We start from the raw sequence: 21,159 nt of genomic DNA, 5'->3' as shown, positions 1-21,159 counted from the left end.
TAAGAAGTGGGGGAGGATGGAAGCAAGTATGACTGCCGGATCAGACTACATCCGGTTAGTTTTACAGTCTGTTACTGTGGAGACGCATTGGTGTGCGTAGAGGCTGCATACACACAACTATTCACAAAGTTGCTGTGCTGTAAAAAAAAAAAAAAAAATAGAAAAAAAAAGTTGCAGCAGTGAATAGAATGAAGTAATTTCCCAGTAGTATTATAGTAATATAGGGCAGCAGGTTCACTTTAGGTTACTTTTAGAAGCCTCCAGGAGTTATTGGGATCCCATCTTCCTTCATGTCCGACGCATTGCCTGGTGTTCTATAACCTCCACCGCCCGTAGTACCGGCACTGCGCTCCACGTCTCGGCAGTCTCTGGCGTTCCCCTCTATGGAAAATCCAGAAGGCTCTATGTGATCCTTAATGTTATAAGCACCTGTTTTCTATCGCAGGGAGATTAGAAGTAACAGCTGGGGCGCAGTGAATATAATGTAACTGCCAGCCGCGCTCTCCACATACAAGGCCGACTTGGCCTTAGCGTGCAGGACGTGACCTTCTGAATACCCAACCTGGCTGATGGGGTAACGCACCCTGTATCTTGGGTGCCCTGAAGACACCCATCAATCTCCGGACTCCTCTGCAGTTCATTGCAAACTTTGAAATGCAAGTTTTCAAAAACTTGTGAAGCAATTTGCCCGGGCAGCAAGTAACGGCCTGAGGGGCTCCTTATCTAGGAGCAGGAGATGGTTTTGTCCCGGATGTCCGTCAGGCTGGCATTTTCTGTGTTCTTTAAAAGGGAAAAAAGCCCTGTAGAGAACACAAGGGTTAATTTTTTTTGCAGATCTCTCGGATTTTCAGGTGGGTCACCGGCGAGGGATGGGGCAGCGCGGTGGCTTAGCATCAGTGCCTTGCAGCACTGGGTTCAAATCCCACCAGGACAACATCTGCATGGAGTTTGTGTGGGTTTACCCCCACAGATAGGTGAATGTAGTGACGGGCAGTGCCGTGTACGGCCGCTCTCACATGAGCGTGCAAAATCTGCATCACTAAACCTCCATGTATTTCAATAGGGTCGCTCACACTTGCATTTTTGCGCAGCGTATTTTACATGCGCTAAATCACTCACAGCCTGTCTTCTTTTGGGTGGTTTAGCATGTATTTCCCACATGAATTGCCCATTAAAATGGAAAAAAAAAAAAAAACACAGTAAGGCCACGGTCACACAGGGCGGATTCCCGACGGAAATGTTGCGGTTTGGCCGCAGCAAAAACCGCAACATTTTCGCCGGGAGAACCGCCGCGGAAAAAGCCGTGGCGGCTCTTCCGCTGTGACCGGTGCTCCCATAGAGGAGAGTGCGGCCGTAGCGGGGGGAAAAAAAAATAGACATGCTGCGTTCAGCAAATCCGCGCCGCAGCAGCGGCTTCTGCCGGCTTAGCCGCAGCAGATTTGCCATCCCGTGTGGACGAGATTTCTGAGAAATCTCGTCCACATGGCTGGCTAATCCTGGGATTAGCGGCTGCATGCGGATTTTCCGCGGTGAAATTCCGCACGGAATTTCCGCAGCAAATCCGCCCCGTGTGAACCCAGCCTAAATATGCAATTGCGCCTGTAATACTGTGCTTTTATTACGCAGGTTGCTATGCCACCAGGATGGGGGGGAAAAAACGTTGTGACATCATTAGCTTGCTTGTCTGCGTCTTTACTGTGTCAAAGTACGCAATGAAAACGCAGGAAAATGCACACGAAAATGCAAAAAAATGCAGCTTTCTGCGCAATTAAATGCATTTAAAAAAGCAGCGTTTTCCCATTGAGCCATGTGAGAGTGGCCTTATATGCCTGTGCTATGTAAGGAACGCGTTAGGTCACTGTCGCTCACCTTAGCGTGGCGATAAACGCTGTAAAAAGCCACCATTGATTTCAATGGGGCTTCTCAGACGACTGTTCAAATGTGGCGTTTCGAACACTGTCTGCACTATTTTAGTGCGTTTCAGCACTTTAACGCACAACATCACCCATTGTAATGATGCGGCGCGCTAAAAAAACTGTCTATTGCGTTAGAAATCGCCATTCGAAAACACTGCGTTTTATAGCCGGTCTGTGTGAGAGTGATCTTACTAACAGGTAGGAATTAAAGATTTGTGTGAAGATGGGGCAGTCCAACTCCAGTCCACAAGGCACCCCAGCAGGCCGTGTCTTCAGAGACTAGGGCTGCCTTCACACTTGCCATTAAATTCCGCGATGCGAGAGTGCGGTTTTTATTTAACATCTGCGATGTTTTCTCTCGTGATGTTGCTGCGTTTTGTAATTTACCTTTTATCGCCCGTGTTTCGCTATGGAGCCTTTGTTTTATCGCATTGCAACGCAAAAACTTGTGATGTTAGTGCGATGCGTTTTTAACATTAGAAACTCCTATTGTCTATCGTGCGAGAAAATCGCAAACGGCAGCGATGTGAGATTATTTGACAGGAAAAGCATTGCTGTCGCTCAGACATCTCATGAACCAAAATGTGATTTTTACTACGATCTTCTCGCGGTGATATTGCGATCGCCAGTGTGAAGGAGCCCTGAGGGAGGAAGTGCCGGAATGGGCTTTTGTGCATTTTCTGTGTTTAGTATTACTCTAAGGCTGGGTTCACACGGGGTGGAGTTGCCGCGGAATTTCTGCACGGAAACTCAAACTCCGGGATTAAACCGTCCTGAAACTGACATGCAGTACGAAATTCAAAGTCGCAGCATGTCAATTGTATTGCAGTTTCCACTGCCGCCTCTCCCCTTACTATGGGGAGAGATGGCCGTAGCGGAATACAGCCGTCGAAGTCATTTCAAAATTCGCACCAAACGGGCGGGTTTTGAAGCTGCATCTCCGCTGCAGGAATTTCACTGAATTTCCGTACGGTCTAGCGGGAATTCCAATCCGTGTGAACCCAGCCTAAAGGCAACTGGAGCCTGAGTATGCAGAAGGCGAACGACTCCGCCCTTCTATAGATTTCACCCTTTGGCCAACATCTGCAGTGTCCAGTTCCTTTTATGAAGGGAGGAGATAAGCGGCTGTCAGATACCTCTGGTGCAATTTATTTTGAGGGTAGCAGTTGAACAGCGTGAGAAAAAAAAAAACGTTGAACCCTATGTATTAGATTGTCAGTGAATGTTGCCACCGTTGATGTCAGCATCATGATAAAGAAATACTAAAGTCAATTGATTGTTTCTTTTTACATTGCAGATCCATGGACTACCTGCCCAAATAGCTCGGAGACTGGTGAAGGAACCCTAGGACCGAGGTGGTCAGCCGCCACCACATAGCTCATGATGTATATGGATTTTTTATGTTTATATGGATGTTGTAATTTGCTTGACAATAAATCCTTTTCCTGTGCTGAACAAGGCTGGTGCAGTGATGGCTTTATAACCATTTTCACACAGACACGAGTAGATCGAAAAACGACCCATAAGTTTACCGAACTAACTATCCATATTTCTAGCAGATAAAATAGTCATTGGTAGGCCATGCCAATTATAGGGGCCTATGGGGCATGGAATGTCCTGTCCTGCCTAATCACACTTATGCACAGCCGCTTATGGTATAGCTGGACTTTCGGACATACTTGGGTACTAGGACCAACTATATGCCATAGTTTGTGTTCTATTGTCATGCAGATGAGGAGACTTTAATAGTTGTCTACAAATATCTGAAGGGCTGTCACAGTGCAGAGGGATCAGCCCTATTCTCATTTGTGCAAAGAAAGACTAGAAGCAATGGGATGAAACTGAAAGGGAGGAGATACAGATTAGATATTAGACAGTGAGGGTGATGAATGAGCGGAACAGGTTACCACGGGGCTGGTGAGATCTCCTTCAATGGAAGTGTTCAAACAAAGGCTGGACAGACATCTGTCTGGGATGATTTAGTGATCCTGCACTGAGCAGGGGGTTGGACCCGATGACCCTGGAGGTCCCTTCCAACTCTACCATTCTATGATCCTGTAATAAATTTCCAATCATTTCTTCATGCCAGGTTTTCCTTTTAAACCGCTTTCATATGAGCACATAGCAGCACATCAACTGTGAAGGGGTTAAAGAGGTCTACAAAAAACGGCAGTACCAGTGACAGTCAAAAAGGAGGGTGAGGAAAATGCTGAGGTTGCGAGAAGCTTTTATAGGAAAGATGGAAATGAGAAGAGTCACCAATCCAAATATGTCCGGCAGGGTGAGATTGTGAAACAAGAACGTAAGGAAACCTATGAAGAGGGATGGATAGACAGCGGTCACTGAGGAGGCATGTGCAATGTGTTAGGGGTACTTTTTTTCGTGCTATGGACCCTTTTGACTTTTTTGTTTTTTGAAGATAATGGACAAACTTCTTGTTTTCAGCGTAATAATTCTAAATTCCCTTTCCAGTTTATAAACCTCTTGTACTTTACCCAATGGACCGTAGGTTGTGAACTTCTGTTTGAGGTGAGCGCCCCCAGCTGTAAGGTAACAGATGGATATTCTATATGTAGAGATTTCCCCTCTGCTATAGGATTTTATTTAGGATGTCTGTCGTCTGCCTTTTCTTGGCAGAATGACACATTCCAGGCAGAATGTTAATGGCATATACAGTCCTCGTGGCTCTCGATCAGTCGGCGGCCCTTTTACGTGCTGCGAATTTCTGCTTTTTGTGAAATTAAATCTCTTTCGTAATCTGAAAAGCCTGGGTTTGGCTCCTTTAAATAGACTGATAACTTCTTGCAAGCTTATTATTGCTAGGGCTGAAGAGAGGGAGAGGCAAATACCTGATTCATATCAAATGCCGTTCATTGGGTGAAATTTAACAATGACCTACTGTCATTGTCTGGAAAGAAGTCGGCCACGTTTGGTCTTCGTCCATGAAAGCCATTTCTTTCGAAGAATATTTCCAGAAAGTTCTTTCATTCATCTTCTGATGACAATGAACATTTATGGCCACTTACTACAACTGTGACACCCAACATGCACTAAAATGTGTGCGGCTACATCTGCACAGTGATCGTTCAGCCATTGTTCATCAGCCTAATTCTCTGTGTCCGGCCACCTTTTGCAGCTATTTCTATAATCTCTGTCCATAGTCTCATTCACTCTTCTGTAAATTGCTCACAGCTTTATTAAATCATTACACAAGCACGGCCCGCTGGAACTTGTAACAATCTTTTATTCGTCTTTACAAAAGAATGGAAATTGGTTTACAATAAATTACCCTCATGATCACCTCCACTGCTCGATTTAGCACCTGGCAAAGAAATTACAGTAAGCGATGGTATACTGACTTATTGCACAAATGACCAAGAAGCTGGGAAAAGTCTAGATACAATATAAAGATGTGGACCGACGTCTCCAGTCATTTACATTACTACAAAAGGTATCAATGAAGGTATAACTAAACTGATCTGTAACACCGCTAGAAGGAATCTAAAATCAATCATTTGGCCGTAAAGCTCTGGTTTATACAAATATTTACTCATCTATGAAGAATTCGGTGGAAATATCTTGACAATGGAAGGTTTTTAAAATTCTACGCCTGAATGGGAGATGATGGGAACATAAGGCAACAATGGCTGGATGTCCTGATGATGACAATGGCATGGTGATCTCCTAATCGACCCAAATGAGGTTGTTGAGCATACCCCACTGCGAGTATGGGACCCTACAACACCGCTCCCCACTGTTTTAGGTTATTCTACCGATGACTGCCATGTCGAATTGAAGTAAAAGACATTTCAACAGTAAACAACTATATAACAGCATGGCTAAAGCCGATGCTTACTAGGGGCTTGTCCTATTGTCTTTAGACAAGTGGTGTTCATTTAATTCAAACGCATGATAAATGCCGCCATTGTACATAATTTAGGAGTCGTGTATTCAATTTGGATGACCAATTTGGTACTATTCACGTCAAAAAGACAAAGACCATCTGGTCATCCAGCTGATTTCTTCAGACTAACATCACCACCATCACATCGATGGGCAGGAGCCACAATATCCAACTGATGTCTGGGAAAACACTAATGAAGTGGAGCTTTCAGATTGATCCCAATTATCCCCCAAAATAAGCCAATGCCAGGGTTGGCTCTAACAACCTTTAGCACAACCAGCCTTCCACCACTCAATGACTGTCTCAATGTTCTGTGAGATCTAAGAAAAACATAGTATCTACAGATTCAGAGAGATGATGGTAAGAGTAAGGGTCCTTTTACATTAGAAGATTATGCGCCAATAAGGAGCACCATTAAGTGCTCACCTACTGGGCCTTCACATGGGCCAATTCGTACTCCAACGAGGAACAAACTGTTAATCATAAAATTATACAGGCCTTAGAGCTTCACAATTGCCACAAGATGTGCCACCAATTGATAATTTTTTGTACTGAATATACGATGCAATCTTCTCATGATCAGGCAAAAGAACATTCCTAAAAATCATTCCCTGCCTGGTCCTTTTCCCATGAGCTAAAATTACCTCACAACTATTCATCCCGGTCAGAAGTAACCAGGAAGGACAGAGTGGCTGTGAAGCAATTTTAAGTCACGGGGAAACCCCTTTATGCCATGGTGTAACTAGATGATGCTTCAATCGGAAGGATCCTCCTCAAGTTAAGAAGTGTAACTTTTGTCTTGGCCTGACCCAAAAATTCTACAAGATTGTCTGTTCTACAACCATCCATCGCCCCTTTTAGCTATTCCCTCAATTGAAAGGCCTTTTTACCAAGCAATAGCTTGAGATATAAAAATACTAACGACCACTAGAGATGAGCGAACGCACTCGGTAAGGGCGATTTTCGCAATCGAGCACCACGATTTTCGAGTACTTCACTACTCGGGTGAAAAGTACTCTGGTGCGCTGTGGGGTGGGGGGTTGCAGAGGGGAGTGGGGGGTAGCAGCGGGGAACAGGGGGGAGCCCTCTCTCCCTCTCCCCCCCCCCCCCCACTCCCCGCTGCAACCCCCCACTCACCCACAGCGCACCCGGGTACTTTTCACGAGTAGTGAAGTACTCGAAAATCGCGGTGCTCGATTGCGAAATCGCCCTTACCGAGTACGTTCGCTCATCTCTAATGACCACCTGCCTGTGAGTTACATGCAACGATATCACTGTCATGTGATCAGTCACTGTGGCTCAGAGCTCATGATGGTGATGTCATTACAGGTCCTAAAACATGCAGAGCCTGACAGCAACAGTGTGCTTACAGGACCTGTGATGTCACAGTCATGTGATAAATCATTGGGGTGCTGAGCTCGTATTTAGCTCATTATATCCTTTGTCTACTGCTACTTACATATTACAGGACCTGCCACAGTGGGAGAATATGCATTTACCTTTAATCTCACAATTTATATTAATTAAAAACACATAAAACTGGAGTTTCAATTTACGTAAAGAATTTCCGTGAACATAGAGCATGACTTATGTACAATGTATTGTAGACAATGCTTGTTGGCCGTCCTGCCACAGAAATATGAATACCTACTCAATGAGTCCCACTTAGCCATCCTGATGTTTGTTCAGAGATTCGGATGGTGTTTTCGAAATGCTTCTGGAAAAACGGTTGATCCCAGGTGATCTCACCTCCACCGAATCTGCCTCTCGGACTGGTGTAAGCTCTGGTTGGTGATAACCAACTTGGGAGTAGGAATTGGGGTAAGGCACTTGGTATCCACCATAAGGATCTTCTTCTTCCTCATCCTCCTCGTCATCTTCATCATAAGGGCTTCCTGGGCCATAGGATCCAGGGCTGCCTTGCCCAGGCTCACTGCCATATCCACCTTGACCCACCACCACCACGAGTGTATAAATGATTAAATACATAAACAACAGGATATAAACAAAACACTACAAACGGTAACCGGGCCTAGATACTATACATAGGTTTAAATATTGCACTCTTATTTACAACATGAAGTGATTAATTCGAACAAGACAAAAATAGTCGAAGACTCCACTAGGAAACCGTCACCAGGAACGAGTAATCGAACACAGACATTTACATCGATGAAGTGAATAATGTCACAGTATCTTGGTTTCTTTCATCTCTGGGAGCAAACCTACAGTAAATCGGGCTGTCCCAAGCAAAGTACATTGGCTTATGTGCTTGATATGCAGCTATTAGAAGTGAAAGGAGAAGCTTCCATGAAACATTACCCTCTCCTCTTCATCACTTAGTGAATGTTTATAGGACAGGCTCGTTACGGTCTATTTTACAGACTATTTTCCATTGATGATTTTAAGCCAATTGACAAAACGGAGTTGTACCATAATGGGTCGTGCTCTTCAAGGCTGGTAGTCATTGTAAGGTATTAGGCCTTCTCATTGGATATGTGTGTAATTGTATAAGACGAAACATTTGGAGAGAAAAATGAACAAAAGAGAAAAAACAGACGTCAGTACATAAATATTATTACACCAAGAGACAAATGCAAACTGACAATAACAAGAACGAACACACAGAATGACCTACGCTGGCAAACATTGGTTGGCGTGTCTGCAGTGTATGGATGTTGTGACTATTGGCAGACTGCCAACATATTTTAAGGACCTTGCTTTCAGAAAGTCTGACTTTGGGGGGGAGGGGGGGGGTACATGATGACATTTGCCACATCTACTTCCACAACTTGAGATGCTGCTGATGTGTTATGGTTTCCCATCATTGTTTTCGTTTGATTCACATATGACTATAATTGGATGGTGTAGCAAATTCCAACACTCAGTTGGGGTTAGACTAGAAGATCCTGCAGTCGGCTGGCCCAGGCTTGGACCCCAAAGTTTCAGAAGACGACAACCTGATTTAGAGGTGACTTTAGAGCAAATCACTTACCACTAGAGGTTATTTCCTATAATGATCTGTTATGTGTGTACAGTGATAACAAGGACTACAATGCAATTACCAGTGGCCACCTACATGCTCTGTATAGAGGAATGGTGGTCCTGTCCATCCATGCCTTGTGTGTGGTTTTGCAGCTCAGCTCCATTGAAGTGAATGCGGCTGAGTTGCAAACCCGGGTGAAGCGCTGTTTTAGAACATGTTTTCCAAATCCTGGACCACCGTTTTAACTACACGTCCTTCAGTTTTGGCAGGAATCTAGACTATTCCCATTACATTTAAAGGAAAAGTCTGTTCACAAAAGAAAGTGACATTTTTGTTCCTGGGCTGTGTCTGGTATTGCAGGTCGGTCCTATTCAAATGAATGATAAAGCATGTGATATTATTACCCAGCTCCGTTCCCATGAATGAGGCGGAGCTGCAAAACCAGGCACTGGCCATGGGCAAGAATGGTGCTATTTCTGGAAAGAACAGATCCTGTTTACTCATAAAAACCCTTTAACCCCTTGAGTGGCACGCCTGGAGATTTTCCGGGACGAGCTCCACTGCCGATAGTGATATAGCCCGGAAGATTTCCGGGCTATGTATCGCAGAGCACAATGCCACAAGCTGTGACATTGTGCTCTGCCTGCACAGACCCACAGAGAACAAAGCAAGGGCTTTGAAAAACCAGCAGAAGATATTGCCGATATGCCGGCAATCTCCTGCTTTGTTTACAGGTTGCCATAGAGACCATCGGCTTGTCAGAAGCAAGCCGATGGTCTCTGTGGCAGGGAGAGCTGGTTGTTAGCTGTCAGAGGACAGCTAGGTACCAGCTCTTACAGCAGAGATCAGAGAAAACCTCCGATCTCTGCTATTAACCCTTTACATGCTGCAGTCTATGTGACTGCAGCATGTAAAGGGCTGTCACCATCGGACCCCCGGAATGTGATCAGGGGGTCCTGATGGGTCCCTGTGGAAGTCCCCTAAAGGGACAAAAAAATACAAAATAAAAATTATAAAAAAAAATTATAAAAACACTTTTCTCCCTTTACTTTGTAAAAAAATCAAAAATACAATCACACATGTGGTATCTGTGCATCGTAATGACCCAGAGAAGGAAGTTAATACATTATTCAACCCCTTAATGACATGGCCCTTTTTTTTCTTTTTTCCCCATTTCTTTTTTTCCTCCCCCCTGTTTAAAAAATCACAACTTGTCCCGCTAAAAACAAGCCCTCATGTGGCCATGTCAATGGAAAAATGAAAAAGTTATGGCTCTTGAGACGCAACTGCAAGATTAGTTGAAATTCAATGATTAGACCATTTTAAAAAACCTGCCCTGGTGGGCACGACACGGTGGTAGGAAACCCGCCACTCAAGGGGTTAAGGGCAAAAACTCATGGGCGAATGCGCAACTACACTCGCGCTACAGAGCACAGTTGTGCTTGAACTGGGTTTGTTTGTCTTTTATCGGTCCATTCAAACTTTGTGCCATAGCATGCAAGTTTGGAAAAGACAGCGGGATATAGGTCCTACCCTGTAGTATTACCTACATGCGAGAAAGATAGGGCAAGCTGTATCTTTTCTCCACCGTAATATTAATGGGTGAGAATACCGCTAATGAAAATGAAAACATTGAAGTCGGTGGTTTCCTTTCGTCCCATTATGCGGCCGTGTTTATCGAGGCCGCACAATGGGACTAAATCACGCCCATCTGAATCCCTAAGAATGGTGCTTTATAATTGTGAATACACAAACACATGCAACACGGACAAAACATCACCAACAAATAATGACGAGGACATGCAAATCTGAGTTTGCAATGTCATACGGGGTTAACGTGATGTTCGTAGTTATTCCATTACTGTGCCCTAATGCAAACTTCAATATCAGCCATCAGTGATTTACACTTTCAGAGTTCAGAATTTCCTATATATTATCATATCATAATTAATAGGATCATTTACAATGTGCGGTAACAAAGTGACTGAAAATGATAATTGAGGAGTCAATACAAGTAAGTTTTGCTAAGACCTCTTTCACACGATCGTCGTTTTGATGCTGATTAGGTGTGTCATAAAATTGCATCTAAAAGAACCCATGATTCCCTATGGGTTCTTGCAGATGAGCGATTTTTTGACACCAAGATTTCTTGGCTCATAAGATAGTACATGTCCTATTTTTTGACAGCGCAGCATCGGCGGCTCCAATAGAATCCTATGGGAGCTTGCCAAAGAGAGGGAGAGGAACAGTAATCTCGCTAATAGCAGCAACGACATGCTCGCGGCAGCTATTCATTTACGCGATTTAACACTCAGATAGCCTGGCTGGGTGAGCAGGAAAGGAACCGAACTGCGCCAAACGCACCTCGTTGACTGTAATGGAGTCCGTTGGGTTTTTGCTCAGCTGCCTGGCTTTTAGCCAGTAGAAAAATCACAGCACGCAGCACTTTTTCTTCTGGTATTTTGTGCCGGATCTGTGACAAAACCGCTGACCAGAGGCTCCAACGCAGATCTGAAGCCACCCTATGTATGTAAAGGCTGTTTTTCACAAAACAATTCTCAAGCCGCTGTTAACGAGTGTTGATTGACAAATACAACAACATCCGTTGTAATGTCGATCAGCACTCCCTCCTGCTGTACACACATGGTAGAGTATCGCTGGTAAGGGGATGAACGATTATTATTACAATTGTTTATCCCCATAGAGAATGATTTTGTCGATGGCACATCTCCCTGTTTACATGGGAGAATGTATTGTTGACAAATGAGCATTTTTATGCCCACAGGCCTCATGTCCACGGGCAAAAGAAGAATTAAAATCCGCAGCGGATTTTAACTCTTCTCCTGCCCGCGGATCCGCATCCCATAGGGATGCATTGACCACCCGCGGGTAGATAAATACCCGCGGATGGTCAATAAAAGTGATTTTTTTAAAAATGGAGCATGAAAAAATCTGGACCATGCTCCATTTTCGTGCGGGTCTCCCGCGGGGACGGCTCTCACGGGCTTCTATTGAAGCCTATGGAAGCCGTCCGGATTCACGGGAGACCAAAATCGGAATTTACTCACCTGCTCCGGATCTTCCCTTCGCGGCGGCTTCATCTTCTCTTCGTCGCGGACGGATCTTTTTTTCTTCGGGCCGGCGCATGCGTGGGGCACGCACCGACGTGCCCTGCGGATCCGCCGGGCCGAAGAAAGAAGATCCGGCCGCGACGGAGAGAAGATGAAGCCGCAGCGAAGGGAAGACCCGGAGCGGGCGAGAGGTGAGTTAATTCTTATTTTAATGCCTCATGTCCGCGGGGCAGGAGGGACCCGCTACGGATTCTACATTGAGAATCCGTAGCGGGCCTGATTTTCACAGTGGACAGGAGGCCTTACTCATTCATTAGCTGATCATGTGTAATTTCACACGGACCAATGATCAGGCAAATGAGCGTTCGTGCCCAGTCATTAACCTGTGTAAAAAGGCTTTAACGCCCAGAAATACTGAAGGAGATTCACTAAGGTGAGCTAAAAAAGTGGAGTACATAATGTATACAGAGGGGCGAAGAAATTTGATGGCTTTCAATTACTGGTGGATTGTGGATCAGGTACATATAAACAGCTGCTTTTTGAGTATTTAACGATGAGGCCACATGACGCTCTTTTGTTGTCACATTTTGCAACAGTTTTCTAAAAACTGCTGCAAAATCGAGACCGATGTGTGGCTAATACTTGATAAGTTATGTTGATGAATAATGTGTAATAAATGTTTTTGACAACTTTGGCCATATGTTGTATGGAAATATCATATCTGTTGTTTTAATAAAATTCTCTCACAATCCCCATCAGTCGCAATTATGCATATTCATTGGAAAACACAAAGCGCTCACCATATCCAGCACAAGAAGAAGCATCGCAGTAACCCGGTGACCCAGGAGGTCCGGTTGGACCAAGATTTCCTTGTGGACCTGGCAATCCACGTTGTCCAGGTGGCCCATTGGGTCCTTGGCTTCCCGTTCGACCTTCTCCTGGGGATCCTGTTAGGAAATGTATAGTTTTTATAGAACTAGTCATAGTTTATTAATCATTTCCTCACAGAAATAATGTTCAACTGCATTCAGCATTTTTATCAAGATCTGGAATATATAATGTTGGGAGGAATCAATTTCTGTAGGGAAAGAAGCTAAAAGAATTCTCCAGATTTTATAACCCGTGAGATGTAATGATGTATAGAAAGGATTTGTAAATCTTGGCATCTTTACAGTTTTCCTTTTGGCTTTTTGGCTATCAGACAACCTGGCACATCCTGTAGAATATTCTATACATTTCTATCAAAAGCTTTTTCAGACAAACGAGCCGTTGTTCCATTGATTATTTTTACCTGGAGGTCCCTGGGGACCTCGTGGGCCTTGATTTCCCACTCCTGGGTTGCCTCTTTCTCCCTTTTCACCAGTGAGACCTGTTGAGAGATAATTAGAATAGTTTTTAGTTGTTGGATGACCTCTTGAGTAGACAATGGCTTTGGTCATGCACTGACATTTATCTGTTGAAGTCATACAACTGGACAAGGTGTTCACCTCAATGTGATCCTCTTTCAGATTGTAGATGACTGTAACTTCACTTTGGTTGACTTGGGCTTCCTTACCTGTGACAAAGTCACCTGCTGCCAGTTAGGTCTACACTAACATTGTCATGGAAAATGGGCCAAAAGTATGACCAGCTGATTTCGTGATAGCTCAAGAAATCTTTTGACTTCTTAAAACAAGCCCAAAAAGTAGCCACGTTTATTTCACACTCCTTCAAAGTGCACATTGTCAAAGCTTACCATGATAAACCTCCTACAGATCGCTATTAGATCTGAAAATGTTGAGAACATCTTACAGTCTTGTGAAGGACTTTTTGGACAGAAAGTAGTTGTTAAAGTAGTATTATACAGCAAATCGGCTTGTGTTAACCAAACCAAAGATTCCTCTGAATGATAGAGCAGAGTCTCTTGTTTGGCTAACATGAGCCGAATTGCATTTTTTTCCATTGTACATTGCCTAAAAAATAAATCTCCATACACTCACTGTGTCTCATCAATAAGGACCAGTACCCGGTGAGTTAGTTCTAGTCAGCAAAGAACTCCTCAAATTTCTAATTGAGAGGATTCAAAAAGATCTAGACTAGCTTGCACAGTGGGCCGCAACTAACAGAATGGTATTTAACAAGGAGAAATGCAAAGTCCTACATCTAGGCAAGAAAAATGAAGAAAGCACATATAGAATGGGGAGAATTGGGCTAAGCAGCAGCACATGTGAGAAAGACTTGGGTACTAATAGATCATAGACTGAACATGAGTCAACAATGTGATGCAGCAGCCAAAAAGGCAAACACAATGCTGGGATGTATTAAGAGAAGCATAGAGTCTAGATCATGTGAGGTAATTAACCCTCCATCTACTCTTCCTTAGTCAGACCTCATCTGGAATACTGTGGCCAGTTCTGGGCACCCCAATTGAAAAAAAGACATTCAATTTGCTCCGGTTTGTCAGAGAATGTATCACAGAAGGGGAAAATTAAAAACAAACATTCACTGAAAACGGCCATATACTTACTAACACAGGAGGGCAAGCATGTGCACCACCTCAACATGCAGGCAGCCAAAACTGCCAAATGAGGGAGCCAACTTACACCTGTGAAAGACACTGATGAGACAACCACTCACAAAGCGTCCGAGCATTCTGGTACATGTTGTTCACCGTGCAGACTAGCAACCTATTAATGACGCCATCATAGTTCGTCGGGCTGCGTGCTCTTTAAAGTGAACCACATTGTACACAGTACCAACTGAGCGCACTCCCGTGAACTGCAGAAGTCCCACTACAAATAATCCCCATGTAGCACCAGCTTAAGCTGTCAAACACAGGCCACCCGTTCAATGCTCCGTTATTCCAGTCTAGTCCAGTTTTACAACAAAATTTCTGCTAGTTTGCTATAAGCTCTCAAGCTGGTTGACTTCACATCTTCCTGCTCCCCCTGCTCGTTCAGTGTGGGAGAATTAGTATTTACATCAGATACTTGAGTAATTTCAGAAAAAATGTTTAGTTTCAGTATTCAGTGTGTTATAGGATATTTTTGGGAGGGTCTGTAAGCACAAGTAGAAATCAGCAAAATTTTACATGTACTTCTGGATGTAATGGAACATCACATAATGTCAGGGAAATATAGCGAAAACACTATTTACTATGCTCTGGATGTCAGAATTCTGGAGTCCAAAAGTTGACTGACTCAACCATAACTTTCAGTAGATACAATTTACGGTGTCTGAGCAACATTTACCTCTTTCTCCGGGTGGTCCAGGGCTTCCAGGACTGCCAGGAAATCCTGATCTTCCAGATGATCCTTGTTCTCCGGGTGGTCCTGCCGGACCTTGTCGGCCAGGTTGCCCAGGTGGTCCTGGGACGCTCCTAACTGCTAGAGGCTGACTTGGTATTTGGTTCAGGAGTGAATTGAATCTTGCCATGTGACCTACAAAACATGTACAAACGTGAAACATGGTGCCTAAATTGTTGCTCCTACAGTACATAAGAAGCAATGGTCTACAGAAAAAAAAACCTAAAAGTCCATGGTAGAGCTACAAGAATCCCAGTGGTCACCTCCTTCACTGGTCCCGCCAATGCCTAAGTTAGGCACAAGGTCAACTCTTGTCTGACAACCCCCAGCCAAATTAAACACCATAAGTTGATCATTAATACTAAAAAATACAGCCAACAGTGAAGTGGATCACTATGCCGAAAAGTCAGATCGGCTCCATAGCTGAACGAGTGGGACCATCACAGTGCGGACAAGGTCAAATTGACTTCTCCAAGAACCTAACCTATTCCTGAAGATAGACATAATACACATCCAGGCAACTGGAAGATCAAAACCTTTAACATTTCAGACATGTGTAAACACAATGGGGCACATTTACTTAGACCGAAGTTCCATCTTCCAGTCTAAGGGATGATTAAAATGTAATCGATCCTCCAGTGTAAACACGACCAATGACTGAACGATGAACGATAATTTGCTCATTCATCGTTCATTTTATACAAGTATAAAAATCGTTGGCTCGTTAACTAATCGTTCAGTTAAAAAACACTGATCATTCAGCCGTTCTCATTTACCGCTACAGCGAACGGAACGAACCTGTTAAACAACAAATGAGTTATCTGTGTGTTTAAGCGGACCACCCAAGTGAACGAGCAAACTGTGTCACCATTTGTTTGGGTGAACGATTTCTAGCTCTGTGTAAAAGTTCCCAAGTAAAAGCTGTGACGGTGTAAGAGTGACAAATGTACTGACAGGCACAAGCCTCTTAATACATGGATCACATCTGGCGGCACCAGATCGAAGCCAGCTGCAGCTGAAAGCTGCCATTGGTGTTAGCTATAATTTACACCGGTTTCTGGAGTAAAATATAATAAATCTGACGGGCCATGCACGCCCTAAAGCTAAACCCAATCCGCTTTTGAAAAAGTGGTGACGCCCACCATAACAAACCAAAAAGTCACAATTTTGGCACAAGTTTCAAAATTGTAACGTTTATGTACCAGATATAATGCAAGGCGTAGCTAAGGGCTCTTGGGTCCGGATTCAGAATTTCAGCATGGAGCCTCCCCCACAACTTTCTTCTGGATCATTGGGTCTCTTAAGAAACCCATCAATGCAACACTAGCAGGCGAGGGCATGGGTAGAATCTTAAAAGATTAGGCAGAGGCTAAATGTAGGGGCCCCAATGCAGAATCTGTAACATGGCCCCTCAACCATCCTAGTGCCATTTATAATACTGGTGTTTTCTTATATGATAGAGAGGCCTTTGGGCCCCCTAAGGCTCCAGGGCCCGGTAGCGACTGCTACCTCTGCACCGCCGATAGCTATGCCCCATGCATATACCCCAGTATTGTAATTTCCCATTCTTTAGGATGTAATATTCATTGACTGGAGATAATTCCCAAGGCACCAATTCCCACATGGAGGTGAGCAGAGGTTTAGATACTCACTCTGGATGATCTGCTCACACACCTGCCGAGCAATGATACGGACCATGTTCTGGGACTGGGTGTCACCCTGCGGAGGGACAAACACAAGGAGTAATATCTCCGTACTTGAGCATACGATGAGGACTACATAGCACTGTGGGATTATGGTGGTTACACTATTAAGTATAAAGGCGGCTATAGAATTATTATTCTATTGATCTTTATTGAACAAAGCAAATGATTTTTCAATAGTTGCATACAATTCTTAAAAACGTCTGTGCTGCACCAGTAAACTGAAATTCTTGTATTCTTGTTACCATACTTTAACCAACTTGCCTTAATTGTTTATAATGTAACATGAGCCTACAGAATTTGTTTCTGAAACTTTCTATTTCCTTAGGCGGCTGCACACGAACGATACGAATTCTGCATGCCGCTTCCCGTAGCGGAATGAGTCTCTGCCCCTGCATTGCTGCGAAATCCATATTGCGGATGACCACGGACACTCGCCGGCGGTCATGCACAGTACAGATTTTAAAAAATATATATTTGTTTTTCCCACGCTGTTGCTAGGCGATGACGTGGGAACCTAAAGGCCCATCGACAACATCGATTGCGGATGGGCTGCGAGTTGGACGGCCTCTACTGACTTCAATGGAGGCCATCCGTTCGGAATCTGCAGCAAAATAGAGCATGCAATAGGAATCCGCAATAGGAATCCGGTCGGTGGAAGCCGGCCTTAGAAGGAGTGTATCATGTATCGTACAACACTATTTAATCATGTGTATAGAAATTACTTACTCTTTCTCCTCTTTCACCTTTTGTGCCTGGAGGACCCTAACATAAAAACAACAGTTGTATTAGTAATGCACATATGGTAATTCTAACTTTGAATTTTGCAGATTAATATCCTTATCTATTTTTCTAGTGGCCAAACCTAGGAGTTTCTGATATAGAGCTCCAAATCCCCTACACAGACATAGAGTTCAATATTAAATTCTATCTGTCTGCATCCACCACAAGGGAAGCTTACTCTATACTCCATTGTTATTGAGTTCTATATATAAGCAGTCTGCCCCTAGTGGTGGCATTAATGTATTTATATATAAGGGATCCTATTTACAGTGGCTCCTTCAAGGGGTTGCTTATTGACACCGTATGACTGGCTTAGATGTGATAGGCTCTGTCCATGTACACTAAATGCCCCCCCCCCCCCATCTACTAGAGGATTGGGACCTCCTTTGGTCTCCAGAACTGCAGCAATTCATCATGGTATAGATTCTGCTAGATGATAAAATTGCTCTGTAGGAATATCGGCCCATGTGGACAAGAGGTTTCTTGCAGATGCTAAAAATTAGACAGAGATGCTAACATGTTCTGAACAACTGACAGGAAGGGGTCATCAATTCATGCTGCTTAAGCCAAATTTTGACCTCCCATCAGCACGGGGTAACAGAAGTCGGATCCATCTGATCAGGCAATGTTTTTCCACAGTGATGCAGTTTTTGCACCCTTTTGTCCACAGAAGTCTCGCATTGCTCTCCCTCTTACACACAATAGCACTGGGAGTGCAAACCCACTGCGACTACCATTGTGTATGATTTATCACACCCAGCACACATTGAACTACACAATAGATGTTGTGTGTTGTACATTTCACAAAGAAACATCATGGCGCCTCAGCAGTTGCTTCGTGTCATGTTTACTGTGTTCTACAATGTTTCCTTTAGAGCCTATTCATTCAGTCCGTGTGTTGTCTGTGATTTCACGGATAGCACACAGACCCACTTTAGCCAATTAGGCTATTTACACAATGATCCTCTTGAAAATAAATCGCTGCATGTCTTGTTCTGGTCCATGTCATGAGCGAGGGTAGGCCCTGCAATGTCCACTGCCCGCACTGCTCAGACGGCACATGGACATGCGTATGTGTGCTGTCCGAGGCAAGTTGTACCCAAGAATTTTGGGCACAACTCACATATGCCCGTCTGAATGGGCTCTAAGACTAATTACTCCGACAAGAGATTACTAAAAGATCAATGGAAATATGACAAGGAGCTGAACAGCTGGATCCACTCAATAAAAATGTGTTATATGTTCAGTGGAAGGAACGTATAATGACCTCTGATATCTAATAATGCTATAGTCAAAGGGGTTTATAATTGAATATTATACATATGTCAGGGAGAGTGCTGTTTCTCCTTGAGGAGAACACATCGTTGGTATGGGGAGTTTTATAGGCCAGGCAATGCTTTCTGGGTAAAAAGTATGGAAATTAGCTCTCCTTCCACAGGGAAAAAGAGTACTCATTCCCCAGACCTACATCAAAGACCGCTTACATAGGCAACCATCACCCTAGACAAGACTCCCAAAACAGCTGTCTGTACATGGGCGTCTTCTCCTTTTGGAGAAGACTGGTTTGGCTTATATCCTTAGAACTGTCACAAGACCTGTTAAAAGGTTGGGCATTGATTTATAGGGAAGGCATCTTCCAATGGGTGACGGTAGAGAAAGTTTTGCTCTTTCCTGGGTACTTTGCATAATATTATCCTGTACATAGCACAGGTTCAGTGACCATCTTCTTAAGAAAGGCGCATGAAAAAAAGGCTCTAATTTGCACAGCAGTATCAGGATTGGACCACCATTGATTGGCAAAGGGTTGCCTTCTCCAATGAGTCACATTTTCTGCTTTATTGGATGGATAGACGTTGGTGTGTCAAGCGAGAAATTTCAGAGAACCCTTCAACCATTGCTGGAAGAGCACAAACTGATGGTAGTTTTTCGTGGCATTCTCTGGGCCGCTCATCTACGTGGAAGGCACCCTGAACCGATTTGGTTATAAATCCATCCTTGCAGATCATGTACACCCATACATGCTGTTTGTCTTCCCTGGGGCAGATGGTATCTCTCAACAAGACAATGCGACATGTCACATGGCTAGAAATGTCCAACATTGGTAATTCCCTGGCCCCCTAATTCCCCAGACTTGAATGTCTGTGGAACCACTTCGATCGTTGTGTTTGTTCTATTGATCCTCCCCCACGCACTCTCCAGCAACTATTAGATGCAGTGCAGTCAGCAAGACTCCAGATACCTGAGACAACCTACCAACAGTCACCCCCGGCCCGTCTAGCAACTTTTCTTCCCTTCTCCAATTTAACGATGGGACAAATTTATAAAATGTCGCACAACGTTGAAAAATTTGTTGCATATTTAAATATGTGTAAAGGTGTGAAGTCATTCTATACGCAATCAAGTTACTAGAGTGAGATTACACAAAAATATTGCGACTTTTTAAAAACCTATGTCCATTCTAACCCCACCCACTAACCCCGCTCACTTTTAAATTTGTTTATATTGATTTATGCCCAAAAGAGGCATAATTTACACCAGAAATTTGGCAAAACATCAGGAATAAATGTGCCTGCTTGGCTTGAACTTTGGAGTTTATATATAGATCTGCCAATAGTTCTACTTTAACCCCTTAAGGGCAAGCATGGTAAATATAAGGTGCTTGGTCCTGGGCTTTAATCCCTGCTGATAGCAAAAGTACAACAAGTGATTAAAGCCTCTGCTGCTGCAATTAAACAGGAGCAGGTCGGATTCTCAGCTGTCAGACACAGTTAAGGAACCGGAGGACAAGGAAGAAGCAGTTTTTAAGAGCTTCTGCTTTCTCCTTACACAGGTACATAGCTTATAATGAGTGCTATGTACTAAAAAGTGGAAGTATAACTTCCACTATGTGACCCTGATCAGCTCTGCCAGTGACTATTGTCACTACAGGGGGATGTATTTACCTGTAACTGGGGCTCCTATGGATGCCGCAGTTACAGTGGAAAAGTGTGAAATTAAAGACAATGTGAATGACCCCCAGAGGTCTTATATGATGTCATAGGGATCATAGATAGTAAACAAATAGTTACAAAAATATGTAAAAAAAAGGCATAATAAATGAAAAATATATATGAAAAAAGAAAATGACCCAAAGCGGAAGCCATCCAAAACCGTCGCCGTATGCGCCATGTAGTCCAAAACTACGAGTATTCTATATCAAAACATCCAAAAGAAAATGAGAAACTCATTCGCGTATTTTATTTTAGTGAAAGTAAACCAATTGAAAAAAAATAATATATATATAATATTAAGAAATATCCTTTTTTACCCCCAATAAAACTAGAAAATGGCAAAAATAAAGGCAGTGAAAAAATATCTGAAAAACGTAGTGCTATATGTCATGGGGAAAAAAGGAGCAAAAATAATTTTGGTGGCTTAAAGGGGTTGTCCCGCGGCAGCAAGTGGGTCTATACACTTCTGTATGGCCATATTAATGCACTTTGTAATGTACATTGTGCATTAATTATGAGCCA

At 43.5% G+C, this 21,159-nt stretch overlaps 2 protein-coding genes across 4 annotated transcripts in view; one reads left to right on the top strand and one right to left on the bottom strand.

Moving 5' to 3' along the window:
• Positions 1-3,374, top strand: part of MRPL13 (mitochondrial ribosomal protein L13) — a 37,578-nt gene extending 34,204 nt beyond the window's left edge. Inside the window, exon 7 of the mRNA XM_066578461.1 lies at positions 3,214-3,374. Coding sequence (XP_066434558.1) covers positions 3,214-3,238 — 25 coding nt within the window. The 3' untranslated portion in view covers positions 3,239-3,374. The remainder of the gene's footprint in view (positions 1-3,213) is intronic.
• A 3,931-nt stretch (positions 3,375-7,305) lies between these two features.
• COL14A1 (collagen type XIV alpha 1 chain) overlaps positions 7,306-21,159 on the bottom strand; it is a 175,831-nt gene continuing 161,977 nt past the window's right edge. For 2 of the 3 annotated variants that reach the window (XM_066578458.1, XM_066578460.1), the window contains 6 exons: positions 17,594-17,629; positions 16,814-16,880; positions 15,108-15,296; positions 13,169-13,246; positions 12,678-12,824; positions 7,306-7,766 (listed from right to left, as the gene is read on the bottom strand). In XM_066578458.1, the coding sequence (XP_066434555.1) occupies positions 7,486-7,766; positions 12,678-12,824; positions 13,169-13,246; positions 15,108-15,296; positions 16,814-16,880; positions 17,594-17,629 (798 nt within the window). In that variant the 3' untranslated portion in view covers positions 7,306-7,485. The other variant, XM_066578459.1, reaches the window with a different exon arrangement.

This window comes from Eleutherodactylus coqui, chromosome 9, assembly GCF_035609145.1.
Source record: "Eleutherodactylus coqui strain aEleCoq1 chromosome 9, aEleCoq1.hap1, whole genome shotgun sequence".
NCBI lineage: Eukaryota > Metazoa > Chordata > Amphibia > Anura > Eleutherodactylidae > Eleutherodactylus > Eleutherodactylus coqui.
Note: the sequence above shows the minus strand (reverse complement) of the source record. Positions and strands in the feature narration are given on the sequence as shown.